Raw genomic sequence first — 14,728 nt, forward strand, 5'->3', positions numbered from 1 at the left:
CCAATAAAGAGTAGGGAAAATTCTTTTCATGGTGGTGAATTCTATTCTTTTTATCTGAAGTCTGAATAAATTTGAATTTGTCTTAAATCTGAATTTTGCCAAAGATAGAAAAGGGTTTTGGAAAGTTTCTTTTCATCTTAATGCATTGAAAGATGAAGCAATTTGCATGAGAAGTACAGCAGTTTGTATGAAATAAGACACGGAGATGAAGAGAAAAGAGGATGAGAAAGTTTGAGAAAGTGATGCAGCTGCCATTAGGGTCTATGTAATAGGAGTGAGCTTTGATTTCAGTGAGAGGTTTTTTGATTTGCTCAAGTCAATCTTCTTCAATATACCAATTATACCGATTAGTCCTGTGGAGAAATGGTAGCCCCCACATGTTTCCCACCCTCTTTAATGGGACAACCCATTCATCACATCCATCTTTACTTGAAAATATAGAAAAAGTATACAAGGGAGGGCTAGCTAAGCTACATATAGACCCATCTCCTTCAATCTCTCTTTCAGACTCTCAAAAGACAATATGAGGGTTTCTCCAAGTTGGTTGTGGCTCATCAACTAGAAAATCACTGGTTTACATTCAACCTGGGAAATTTGCTATACAGTTGGCTTTGTTGGATCAATAGGGTCTAAAATCTTACACTTTATAGCAGCCTTCTTTCGGTTTCTCTTTCACACCCACATGGTAAAGTGAAAAAGATGAATTGGGTGTTGCTTTCATTCTCCTTTCCCAAATCTTTGTGGTTCTGTACAGAAGCATTTGTTGCTCACCTACAGGCCTTTTGTCCTATGGCTTCTGCTTGTTTGAACACGTACACTTTGCCCGATTATCTGAGAGGGTCTGAAATTTATAGAAACAACTAAGAATGAATGAATGAATGAATGAAGGAATGAAGAAGGAATTGTTTGGAGTGTGTGGTTTTCTTTGTGTGTCACATACCTTGACCTGTTTCTGAAGGTCTTTAATATAGTCAACAGCCAAATCTAACATGTCTGATGTGTTTGTTTGCTGCTAAGAAGGAAAGCAGGAAGATGAGCTTTTACAGACTAGTTTTCAGAAGAAATGCAAGTGAAGATTCTACCTTGTCCATGTTAGGGACAAGCTCTTGTAGTTTCCTCATCCTTTCGCTGATTCGGGTTCTTCTCACCTGGAAACAATTCACATAAACCAATCATGTAAAACATATTCAACACCAAGTATTAGGCTTAGGCTTAGGCTTAGGCCTTTTGACACTGGGGACAAGTCCAAGAACTGAATCTTTTTCCAATCGTGGTTCCTATCAGAGCAATATTCTCCACATATGCAGCCATCAGTGAGGAATTGAAATGGTTGGGAATCAAACAATCTTTACCCTCTCAGCGATGCTTCGTGGATGAGTGGCACATCCCCGTTTGGCTCGAATCTTACAAGGTACAGAATCTTGGAACTGCAAATACTTTTCAATGGTCGTCAAATCTGCAGAAGTCTTTGTTGGCAAACTCAAGTGATGAGCCAAAACAGGAGGGCGGTTTGCAGGCTCGCCCTTCTGATCAAACAGGGATTATGGTCAGATCAGATCATAGACATGTTCAAAGACAAGATAATCTAATTAGCTGAATAGGCTACCTGAGCTTCAGATGCATTCAAACCAGAAAAAGTCTTTGCCTCATCATCTCTAACACTTTTCAAGCTACTAAAACTTTCAGACATGATTGCAGAATCATCCCAAGAGCCTATTGGGAAGCCTGTGATGAAACCTCCACTGTTACTATGACCTTCACCAAAACTTCCATTGTCTGGACTACCTGTTCCCATGCTTTTGTTCCCCATTTCAGAGATGGGAGTCACTAGGCCTGAGGAAGAAGGTGGCCCTGACGAGAAGTTTATTTGACCCTTCAATCTGCTTGCAGAAGAAAAAGATGGTTCTCCATTAGTCCCACTTCCAGACCCGAAATTTCCCATGCCTCTCATTATAGCATAGCCTGTCATTTGCTAAGAATCATTTAGTATCATTCACAGATTCTCACTCTCCACTGTCATGCAAGAGTATAAGCTGCAGAAGGGTAAAGGAAAACTATCCTACATACATACGAATATTTTCAAAACCAGAACTTTCCCACTCAGTGTTTGAATCTAAGATCATAGCTAAGACAAATTACTCTACTGGAAGGACTGTATGAACTCAATTGGTAAATGATTTTGTTGCAAGAGAAATCAAAATCTTCAGAATCAATTCAAGTTTTTAGATTAAAAATGAAGCATTTAAACCCTCTTTGGATATAGGATTAAGAAACAAAAATGGGAACAAGGGCTTCCTTGTCTCTGGAATTTTCTTTTCTTTTCTTTTCTGTGAGGCTTCCCAAGAACCAAACAGAAGATTCCACAACAAAGAAGAATGAAATTCTTATAGGAAGATGAAAAAAAGTATACCATTTTCAACATTTAGGTGGGAGAACAGTCCTGCAGGTGAGCTACTATGTCGAATAAGATTCGAATTGTTGCCTCCACCAATCTTTATCTGCTGCGACTGATCCATCCCCATTGAAGAAACCGCACTGTAAGAATTCTCCACTGTACCAGGAGCTGCTGAATTATGATGTGGCATAGGTGATGAAGTCTGATACATCATCTGCGAACCAGAAGCATAACCATTCTGCTGCTGCTGAAGAACCTCCGCTCCGTGCTTCATCGACGCCATAAACTGATTCTGCTGGCTCACAACTACCACTGATTCTGGCGCCATTGCCTGAGAATTCTGCCTCATATTCATAACAGTATGAGACGATGAATCTTCTGTCCCGCCACTGGCCATGAACCTAGAGAAAATTCTCTCAGTTTCAGGACTTGAAGGCCTGCTAGAGAAAATTCTCTCAGTTTCAGGACTTGAAGGCCTGTGTTGTAGGAACTCTTCACAGTCTTCTCCATCAATGAAATTGGAAAAGTATGAGCTGGGTGCAGATCTGTAGCGCATCAAGCTGGAGTTCATCTGCTGCTGTTGATGCTGATGATGCTGAAGATTTGACTCCATTACTTCTATGCAGTTCTCCAATTCTCTTTCCCTATGCTTGAAAACAAAAGAGTCTTTCCTTTTGAGAATTGTTGTTTGCTGGGGCAGAAAGTTTTTACTTTCCTGGAAAATTTGTTCTATACACAAAGCATTCAACACAAAAACTTCACCTTCTCGATATGGATCTAACAAAATACATCAAATAAATCTATAGCTGAGAATACTCCTCCAAAAAGTAGCTTCATAAACAGAGAATTACAGAGGAGAAGATGAAGTCTCCATCACAAGCCAGAATCGTATCTTCACGGAACTCCCAATCTGAGCACGACCCAATTCCCTAGACCTGAATCTGGAGTAACCCAACTCAAGAACACAACAACAGCCACCCGAAAACAATATCAGATTGAAACGGAACAAAACGAAGAAAAGAGAACAACCCAGCTCAAAATTCTTGAAATTACACTATTTGATCTCAACAATCTCCAATCTGACAACAACCCAATTTTCTGTTCTTGAATCTGAATCACCGAGCCCAATAACCAGTGGAAGAAAAATGAAATAAAAAGAAGAATACCGGATTACAACACAAAAGAGGAACAGAGCAACAACAAAAGACCCAATCACTCTCCCAGACTCCCACTACTTTCTCTCTCTCCTCTTCCCAACAAAAATCTCTGCTCTTTCTCTCTCTAGAGAAGCTGGTGGTGACAGTGGTGGTGGTGGTGATGCAAGCGAGAGAAGAAGAAGAAGAAGAAGAAAAAGAGAGAGGAACTCAAACCAAAAACCATTTTCTTTCCTCTTCTGTGAATTCAACCAATGAGAAGTAATAGAAGCCAGAAGATTTAGTATACTTTTTCGGAAATTTTACCACTTTGCCCCTCATGTCCCTCTGTTATTACCCAATTATTCCCTGAATTCACGAAGGTGAAGCAAGCATAACTCTAAGCCTATTTTTAGAACTAAGCTAGGTTTTTGTACAATTTGGGGCAACCCACTTGGTAAAAAGACCATTTTGCCCTTCCTATAGGGCCACTGTCCTTGATTATATGGCACTAGGCGCAGTTGTACCCCCACATTGCCTTGCCTTCACCTTTTTTTAACCCGAATTAGGAAAGTCTTGCCTTATTTCACAAATGTCTCCATGGTGAAGCAATTTTTCTTTATTCTAATAGAATTATACCTACCGTTAGGTTTCAATTATGGATCCCACTTCATTCCTTACTTTCCAAAAGACTTTGATCTACGTCAATAATTATCTAGCATTAAATTTTGATACCCTTTTCTCTATCCTTCTTCAAATTTTGTTTTAAAAAAAAAAAGAGTTCTTAGACTAGCATCATGAGTTGGGTTAACTACTTTTTATTAATTTATTAGTTTAAAAAAAATTCATGGTATTATACTAGTAAATAATGATTAGTTGTGAGGCATAAAGGGCATTTTTGTCCTATAAATGGTATTGATTAAGAGTGGTTGCTGTCTGTTGGGTTTTATTAAAGAGGGGGGCCTTGACTTCTCCTATGATATATATATATATATATATATATATATATATATATATATATATATATATATATATATATATATATGGAAATGTTAAATATTAAAGTAACTTGGATGGGCTTAGTAAGATTAAAGTAGGATTTTGATCTCCCATTTTTATGGATTTGTGATTAGCCTACAAGATTTGAACTCATAAGAGAAGAAGTTATGTTAAAGATAGTAAATGACTACTATTTTTATTTTTTACTGCTATGTTTGGTGACGGTTTATGATAACAGTTTTCTCTTCTTTAGAACAAAAAAAATTGGAAAATCATTTGATAATAAAAAACTATTAAAAACATAAAATAAAATATTTTTAAATAACTATCTTTTAGTTATTTTCTTATTTTTTGAGGATTATTTTAAAAAATAATTATATGAATATATAGAATGATTAAAAATAAAATATAAAAATTATTTTTAAATATTAAAAATATATTAAAAATATTTTAGGTTTCAAACATATTTTTGGTTTATAAAATATTAGAGAACAGTTTTCTAAAATTGTTTTCGAAAATAGTTATCTAACAAGCCCTATATATTTTTTAAATAGTTTTTAAGAGGTAGAATGATGCATGCTAATTATATTTTTATAAAATTAAAAATATTTATGTGATATATTTTGTGAAGGATTTAGAAACAAGGTTATAATTTCGAAAGAAGTATCAATGTTAAAAAAGTAACTTTTACAAACCCTCTTTTTTAATTCTAAATGTTCCTCTCACAAAATGGTCAAATTCATTCTAATCATTTGACGAGGAGAACTTTTATAGCTTCCAAGTCTATAGAAGAATAAGTAGAACCAAAAGTAACTATTATTGACTTAAAATTGATTTTATGTTCGAGAATTATATTTTAATCACGATTTTAAATAATTTAATTAAATAAAAGTTCACTTACTGTCTGGTATTTATTGTAAGGTTCGATTTTTTTAATTTATTCAAAAAGTACATAAATCATATAAGAAACCCGAGACTTGCCATTAAAAGTTTTTTCTAAACATCGATATTTTCTTAATATCGTCATTATTAAAAGTTGCTTTGAATTTCAAATAATGATTTTTAGTATCTACAAATTTTTCTCAAATGTTCAAGAGAGCTTTTAGTTTTCAAAACAACTAATTAGTTAATATTTTTATTTTTAAAATTTTAATTGATTTCTAAAATATTTTTATATAGATAGATAGATGTTGGCCAAAGATTGCATGTGACTTTACTACTAAGATGCAAGTAAATACTAATAAATAAATAAATAAATAGTAGGGTACCGACTACTAAGAACAATACACTTCCTTTTAGTAAACTTTGTTACTTTGATTTTCTTAAGGTTAAATATTTCTCAAAGTGCTTATTGCACATAAATCTAGTAAGAAATTACTGATATCATTTAACTTGAATTAACTAGACTTAAAACAACTAATTAGTTAATTTTTTTTATTTTTCAAATTTTAATTAATTTCTAAAATATTTTTATATAGATAGATAGATGTCGGTGAAAGATTGCACATGACTTTCCTGCTAAGATGCAAGTAAATACTAATAAATAAATAAATAAATAAATAATAAGGTACCGCCTACCAAGAACAATACACTTCCTTTTAGTAAACTTCGTTACTTTGATTTTCTTAAGGTTAAATCTTTCTGAAAGTGCTTATGCACGTGTCTTCTCATTAATCACCACTTGATTTGAACATAAACAAACATGGATTGCCAACTAATTACAACTATTATAATCTATAGTCTATGATATTAGAATCTCCAAATGTGATGGGAGAACTTTAATTAATTAATTAACTTTATTTAAGACCTTGATTCAATTAATTAAATCAGTAGAGGACAAAACTCAATTGAGTGGAGGTTAAGCACTTTCCCTTTCATTAGATTATTAGATTATTCAAAGCCTAAAAAATCTTTATTACCAAGATTTTTCTACTCATTCTATATTAGTCGTCCCATTTCTTGACATGCCACATATTTGGCGTGCTGTCATGATTAAAAAAATGAATAAATAAAATAAAAAATAATAGAGGTGTCGCTTTGGAGCGACGTTACTGTGCTATGTATTTTGTCGTATTACGGTCACTCTTATTAATTAAATACTTTAAATTGAGTCATTATAATTGATGTAGTTTGAAGATTAAATCTGATATTAAAATTTTCAATGTTATTAGGTATGTTGATACATCTAACTATATGATATGCTTGAAAACTTAGCTAAAAATTTCAATGTTATTAGGTATGTTGTTTACTTTCCTCAATCTAGGTCTAATCTAATTATGTGACATATTTGAGAACTTTGAGAATTATTTTTCATATTTTTCGTTGTAGACTTTATTTTAATAATTAAAATGGCAATAAAGAATGGGTTAAGTAAAAAGTTGAAAGAAAAATAAAATACAAGTTTGAGACTAATAAAATATAGGGTAATTATTTTAGAAAATATTTTTTTATTTCAGTTTTTGAAAATTGGTATATGATTTTTGTAGAACAAAAGTTTTTTTGGAAACTTAAAATATTTTTAACATGTTTTTAATGTTTTTAAAAATAATTTTTTATATATAATATTTTATTTTTAATCATTCCATAGATTTGCATAATTATTTATTAAAACAATCATTAGAAAACAAGTGAAAACAATAAAAAATAACTAAAAGACATTATGTTAAAATATTCAGTTTTCTGTTTTTAAGAAAAAAAAAACAGTTTTTGGTTGTTAAACATATTTTATGTGTTTTTCATTTTAGAGAATAAAAAATTATGCTAAAAAACAGTTCCAAACGGGTTCACAATTTTTTTTATTTTTTTTTTAATTTGGAGAAATTAGTTTTTTTTTTTTTTTTTTATCATATTCATCCATTTTGAGAATTTGAATGGCATGTATTTTGATTTATCCACTAGAAATATAAAGAAATTATTAAAAAAGAAAAAAAGAAAATGTAATTACTAGCACATTTGATTTAGTTTGGTTAAAAAATTAGATCTAGATTCCTCAAATCAATTTGATAATTAACACAGTTAATAGCATAGCTGGTGGTGGTTTAGGAGATCTTCTCCATGACACCTTGCATGATTCTTAAGAACCTAACCATTTAACCCTAGCGAGTTCATCATGTAATTTGAATACTAGCATCATTAGATTATCATTTTAAAAAACAAAAAATAATTTATAGTGGTTGTTTAGATCTCGGGATATTTAAACTATATTTGGTTTTCAACAAATTTAAAGGAAATAAAATAAAATAAATAATATATGAGCAGCCTACATCTTCTCCATAAACTTTCCTTGACTTAATTCATCTATATTTATATTTTTTATTATTATTTTCTAATAGTAAAATAAAACATAACAAAATTATTTGTGCTTTAATATTTAAAAATATAGCTGATTTAAGATTGACAAAAATTTCTTGTATATAAACTGAGTTAATAAAAATATCATTTTTATAATAAAATAATTCATATTATTAAAGTATTAATATATGATTTAAATTGATAAAAGCAAAAATGTGTTACCTTGATAAAATTAATTTAAAATAATATTACATATGTTTTACTTAGATTATACGCGGTAACAATACTTGAAAATTTAAATTAAAAATAAAAATCTAGAATATTATAAAATAATAATGTATTTAAATATTATTATTTCCACTGAAAGGCCCATTTTCACCGAGCTGTTCTCCACTACCAAAAGCCGCATTTTTCACTCGTGTTCTCCACCGTTTACCTCTTTCACGTGCCCTTGTCACGTGCGTCGTGTTGTCCTTCTCTTATTTTTAATTGACCTTTTTATCCTCCCCTTTTTTCGGCCGCGTGCACTATGAACCGACTCATAAAGTAGGACGTGAGCAAATAACGGCGAAACTGATTCCGTTAACGGCGCCGTCAAAACACGTGAGCATCGGATTCGGTTCGGGAAATTTCGGATTCTGCGAGTTTCGGAGCCGACAAAACCCCTTCCCCTCGGCTGCTTTTGTTTTCCCGTGTCACGTAACGCTGTCTAGCCGTCAATCCTCTTTTGTATTTCCAAAAATACCCTCCTTTGGTATTGTATTTACTGCTTTGCCATTGTAGGTATAAATTGGACGTGGACAGGCATTAGCTATTATTTTAAATGTAGTTATTTTTGTACTATAAAATCTTAAATCAATATTTTTAGTGAAGCATTTTTATGAAATTATAAATATTATAAATTGCTATTATGTTTTATATTATTGATAAATCAAAATATTAAAAATTAATTATTATTTCCATTAATATTTTCAATTTAAATTAGCATATTTTCTTTCGTTTTATACTTGCTCACTTAGCTATTTTTTACTTTATTATGATTTTTTTTTATTTTTTATCGTAACAAACCAAAATGCTTGAAATTTGAGATAACTAATTTTTTTATTTCTTATTCTATTAATAAGCTAAATTAATTAATTTAGATTGACGATTTTATTTCAATTTATTTTACACATGAAAATGAAAATTGTTATTATGTATTTATTATTATTTTAATATCCATTATCATATGGGATAAATCACATGAAAATTAACATTTTTATTGTATATTTATTATTAATTTGCTCTTCTACAAAAAAAATCTATATTTATTTTTTACTCAATGATGAATTCAAACATTTAGACAACCCCAATGAGTGGGAGGGGAGCTCCAAAAGGTTGAGCAAGTGGTATTACAATAATGGCCATAGTATCTTAGTTAAGGAAACATTATCCATTATCCACTTCAATAATGATTAAAATGCAAAGTTATAAGAAGAATTTAGTGTTAAAGGAGGATTGGTGGGACCCCTTTTATTTTATTTTATTTATTTGAGACCTTACATCAACCTTTTAAAACATGCTATCATATTTGTCTTTTTAATAATATCCATGACTAAAGTTTGTGTAAAATATTTTTTTTATTTTTTGTTTTTAGCTCTACTTTTAGAAGTTAAAGCCATTATCTTAAAAAGGAAAGAATTAATATTATAAATTTGTATTCAATAAAAAATTAAAAATGACAATTGTGAGAGGTAATTTTTTTTAATAAAATTTTAAAGTATTCCTAAAAATTCTACTTTCAAATTATTTAATTATATCTGACAATCTGATGGCTTAGTCATGTCTCCATAATTCTTTTATTTAACACTATTTATTTGAAATTCGAAATTAGCTATTTTGACATTTTGTTTTTGCCTAATAGAAACTTATTTTAAGTGATAAATAGAACGATGATGTAAAATTAACAAAAATATTCACTCTTAAGATAAGGAAAACAAAACCATGAAAGTAGCTCAAGACGATATAGAAAATGACATTTAGAGATATTAATATATATAAATGATATTAAAATAGGGTAACAATCTTCAATTATTTGAAACTGAAAAATCATTATGAGTAATTTTGTAATATTTTAAAATTTTATCAAATACTTTTTTTTTTTTCCAATTAGAAAAACTTTTAAAAGTGGGTTCAAATTTGATGAAATAGTTGTATTGTAACATAGAATGATAAAAACTATCGAGTGTGAGGATATGGTAAACAAGTATAAATGGGAAAATCCAAGGGAGATAAATACCAAGGAAATGTACCACAAAATGTACGAAGAGGCACATCAAATCATGGGAATGGATAGAGATTCCTAGAAGGGTGACGTGGAAGGCAACATAGGTCCAATCCTTGTAGGTTTGGAGGGGTACTTTCTAAGATAATTGGACCAAATTTCAGGAATAGATTCTTCCCCAATATGTGTAACCCAACAAACCACCCCCCATATTTTTTCTTCTTCTGGCATCAAATCTATAAAATTCCATTTGACAATTGCTATGTCTATTATCTTTATTTTAAATAAATATAAATATATTAAATTTTTTTATTTCTCTCAATTATTTTCTCCTACCCATGTGTGGTATATTAGGACACAAGGAGGCCCATCTACTTTTAAACGTCATAATCAAGTTTTTCACGCCCTTTTTTTCCTTGTCCATGCCTGCCCCATTACCAGTGAAAATGACTTACCTGATTTTGATGACCTTTTTCACATGTCAAATTCAAACCCAGTTGAAAATTGCAGATGGGTTTTCCAAAATAAGGTCAAAAATCATAATACAAAAGTGAATTCTAGGCCAGTTAAGGGCAAATTTTCCATGAAAATTTGGAAAATCCATTTACCCATGTAAGAAAAATCCTTAGTCCTTCTTCAAAACTTTCTTGGTGATGAGAAACGAGAACTTGTGGATACAACTAAAGTCATGTTAGTGTTCAAATATGTAGTCTACGAGTCATAGGTGGGATGGTAAAACCTATGCTGAATAGTCATTTTCATTTCTCAAAGAAAGAGATTTCGCAATCAGAGTGTAAACACATATAGGGTTGGATGTGTGGAGGAAAACAAATTCACGTGAGGATGCGATTGGGTGGTTTTTTTATCATTAGACTTGAACAAGAAGATTCTAGGGGAAAATGTAGGGATAAGTATTGTATTGTGTCCAAACAAAGGCATCAAATTCAAGTCTTGGAGAAAAGTCACAATTGCTTCTGAGATATTTGGAGGGCAAAGCTTGTCTTTTTGACTTAGAGGAAAACATGTTGGGTTTGAGGAACAAAAGATTAAAAGTGGTTGTGTAGTCTAGATTCAAAATATCATGTCACATGACTTTTGGTTCGGTTGATTCTCCCTTTTTTAACTCTTTGCTTTTTAGAGGGCTCATGAATGGTGTGTATTCTAAAAATATTTTAGGAAGAAGAATTCTATTGTTGTTAATTATATTTTTACCATTAAAAGCAGAAGTTAAAAATAGGGATGATAATGGGTCAAATTGTAAGCCTTCACGAGTGTAGTAGGGGAAACCTTGAGATAGAGGCCAACTGGTTGGCTTCTAGAGTGGTCAAGTGGTAAGCCTTCTGGAGAGCTATAAAGTGAAACCTTTACCATAGGGGTTCTTCACCCCTAGATGCATGTGATATGCCCACTCCTATGCAATAGGCCTCTTGGAATTGGGCTTTGTAAAGGATAGTAGTTCATGGATGTCTCACTTTTGGGACTTGGGCTTAAACCAACCAAATTGTCCAATTGGGTTTGGGTTTGGGTTTGGGCCGGACATAGACCAACCCAATATCGTAACAAAAGAGACGACCCCATGATGCCCCCTTCCCGAACCAAACGACAAACTTGGATATAGAGAGATTTGATGGAATAAAGTCTATATGAATTTTTAAAATTATGGTGAACTAATTACCTATAAGCTTTATCTTTGTGTTCTTTATCAAGGGTAAATGCTAGAATTCAATATGAACTCAAGTAAAAAAGAATTAGAATCATTTTGTGATCAAACTGGATGTGAAACTTTGTGCAACAATCCACACCCAATTATATACAAATTGTCCACTTTGAGTCCAAAATAGGCTTTCATGGTTTTAAAATACATTTATAAGTTTAAGAGGAGTTCATGCATATAAAGTGTTAAGAATTTTCTCTCCTATTCGATATGGGACATCACAATCATCTCTCATGTAGATATAATAAGGACGTTGTGTTTCACAGGATTGCAAAGCCAAATAAATAGACATTTCTCATGAAACCAAACAAATCTCTACATCGAAGTCAGGGATCGACTTTGATACCATTTATATGACTTACACCAAATCGTATACATATTATTTGCTTCGAGCCCAAAAAATATATAGTAATATATTAAAATTTGTATTTGAGAAATAAATTTATTCAATAAAAGATGCAGTAAAAATAATATTTAGTCTACAATGGGAAATAATATAGAGATAGGGAATAAATTTACAAGTCGGAATAGGGATAGGGGAGCCTTCTGTAACTTTGTCATATACCGTTTGTATTCCTATACCTTAATTTCTATTTTTAGTAGAACAAGAAAGAATTAAGACTAGAATTAGCTATGAAGAAATATGTTTTGAATTTATTAGACCAATGAAGATAAAAAGAGATAAATTTATTATTTCTAATATTATATTTTGGTCATTTGTTAAAACATTAATAGTTTTTTGAGGTACGAAATATTGGAATGGACCCATTGGAAGTATTGATATTGGGCACATAGTGCAAACCGCTTGGGATCATCGACCTCGATCGACTTGAGTTGTTCCAAACACTCCATGAGCCTAGGAACTCAAGGTCAAGAAGGGATGCTTTGGTAGAGAATTTGAACCTGTTAACATAGTTGGTAGTTGTCACTTAGTAGTCCTCACAAAAAACTTTTGGCACTCAAGAAGTTCTTCTTGACCTCCGGACTGAACTACTAGGGTTCATTGGCACAGGTACCAAGGGCTACAGTGGGATATGTACGAGGAATGAATCCCATTGGTAGAAGGGGGGCTTCTATTTGGTCAGCCATATGCCATCCAACACAGATCTGGCCAACCAATAGTAAGCTCAACGAGATCCCTAACGTTTGACTTCTTGACATGCCACTTCCCAAGGAAAAGATTGATTCATTCAATCAATCAAAATCTAGTAAGAGAAACTTATAAAAAGGGGTCAAAGAGCGTTGAAAAGGGATGAATTCTTTATTCTTTTCTTCCACAATCTACATAATCTCTAGTCTTGAAAATGATTATTAGTTTATTGAAAACTTGATAACTTGTGGATATCACTTACGAAAGATTGTGCAATAATAATTTTAATGTTACAAAGACAAATCACAATTAGTGTTAGTATCATATTCATCATCTATTAAAGATTTCTGACATAAATTGTTTAAGCCTTTGATTTCTAATTTTGAATTTGATGAAAATCTTGATTGCTTACTAATATTATCATATTAAGCATTGAAGTCTTTAATTCTTCGCTTATATCTAATTCTTGAATTTATTGTCTTACATTTAGACTTAAAATGTCTCTGTTTACCATATTTATAACAAAGATGACATTGTTTTGGATTTGAATTTTTTTTCTAGTCTTCAGGTTCGTCTATCTTCTCTTTGTCTTGTCTTTAAGAATGAAAAGGCCGGTGGTACATGGACATCGTACTTTGGGGAGTTGGGCTTAGCCCAACTAAATAGTCCAATTGGGTTTGGGCCAAAAACAGACCAATTCAACATCATAACAAGATAAAACCTTGTTACCCAAGCCCAACCCAACAACAAACTTGGCCTAGTTGAGTACCAACTTTGCTTGGGCTGGCTGGCACATGGCCAGCCACTCAAACATTCAGCCTCAAGTCACAAACCTACTTTTGTCATCCCCTACAAATTACCTTTTAGCTTGAAATCAAATGCACCATAAAGCCATTTAACATTTTTTTTAAAAAAAAAGGTAAATTACTAAAAAGGGGTTATGTCAAATGGGGTCTAAACCTAATTGCATGGATGCATTATTCAAAATCATGCCATGCATAGTCACATGGCACCTCCAAATGATTCATATAGTTTCCCTTAGAATATGTTTTCAAATACATATCTTGGATTTTAAATAATGCACCTCAAATCCTACAAAAGACAAAAAAAAAAAAAAGGGTAGTAGTGTGGTTTTTGATTAGGTGTCATATAATTCTCAATTTAAATAATAGAAATATTAGGCACATGAAATGGCATATATATAAAAAAAGAAAAAATTCAAAGATTTAGTCACAAAATCTTGCATGAATTAAGGCAGGGTTCAATCAGACCATCAACAGAAATACAGGTAACTGCCCCTTGTTCACAGCCATGTCTTTCGCTCTCCACATGCTTCCCTATCACATTTATTTATTTATTTCTTGTTTTAATAATAAAAAATTATAAATAAATATTAACAAGCTACACGTGGAAGTGGGTTTGATTGATTTATTTATTTATTTAAAGTATCTCTTTTTTACTAAGTTTAAAATGCTTTACCAGGCTTTACAATTTTGGTTCAAGAAAAAGTGATACTTATGGATCAATTTGGATCACAGACATTATTGTGAAAAGAAAAAACTTGTTTAATTTATGATGAAATTATAGAAAAAAAAAATTGTATATAATATAAATTATTTAAAGATTTATATATTTTAAAATTTCTTGATATTTTAAATAGAAGAGAAAAGAATCAAAACATATGTAAAATAATAATAATAGTATTATTGTTATTTTTTAATTACTTTTCACATTGAAACACGGGGTTACTCTTTTTAGGAAAAAGGTTATTTTCCTTTCCCGTAGATTTTCTCTTAATTCTTCTCATCTAAACCACAACCAAAATAATTTGATATTAACATTT

At 31.4% G+C, this 14,728-nt stretch overlaps 1 protein-coding gene across 2 annotated transcripts; it reads right to left on the bottom strand.

Moving 5' to 3' along the window:
* Window positions 1-392: 392 nt before the first annotated feature.
* LOC100253656 (transcription factor bHLH130) lies at window positions 393-3,811 on the bottom strand. Of its 2 annotated transcripts, XM_059737362.1 has the most exons (7): window positions 2,870-3,811; window positions 2,411-2,830; window positions 1,607-1,962; window positions 1,353-1,526; window positions 1,083-1,148; window positions 941-1,009; window positions 393-841 (listed from the first exon to the last, which is right to left on the bottom strand). In XM_059737362.1, the coding sequence occupies exons 1-7, from the start codon at window positions 3,006-3,008 to the stop codon at window positions 788-790; spliced, it is 1,278 nt and encodes a 425-aa protein (XP_059593345.1). In that variant the 5' UTR covers window positions 3,009-3,811; the 3' UTR covers window positions 393-787. The 2 variants fall into 2 exon arrangements, with proteins under 2 accessions (XP_059593345.1, XP_010651260.1); XM_010652958.3 differs by having other exon boundaries at window positions 2,411-3,811.
* Window positions 3,812-14,728: the final 10,917 nt, after the last annotated feature.

This window comes from Vitis vinifera, chromosome 6 (assembly GCF_030704535.1).
Source record: "Vitis vinifera cultivar Pinot Noir 40024 chromosome 6, ASM3070453v1".
NCBI classification, from domain to species: Eukaryota; Viridiplantae; Streptophyta; class Magnoliopsida; order Vitales; family Vitaceae; genus Vitis; species Vitis vinifera.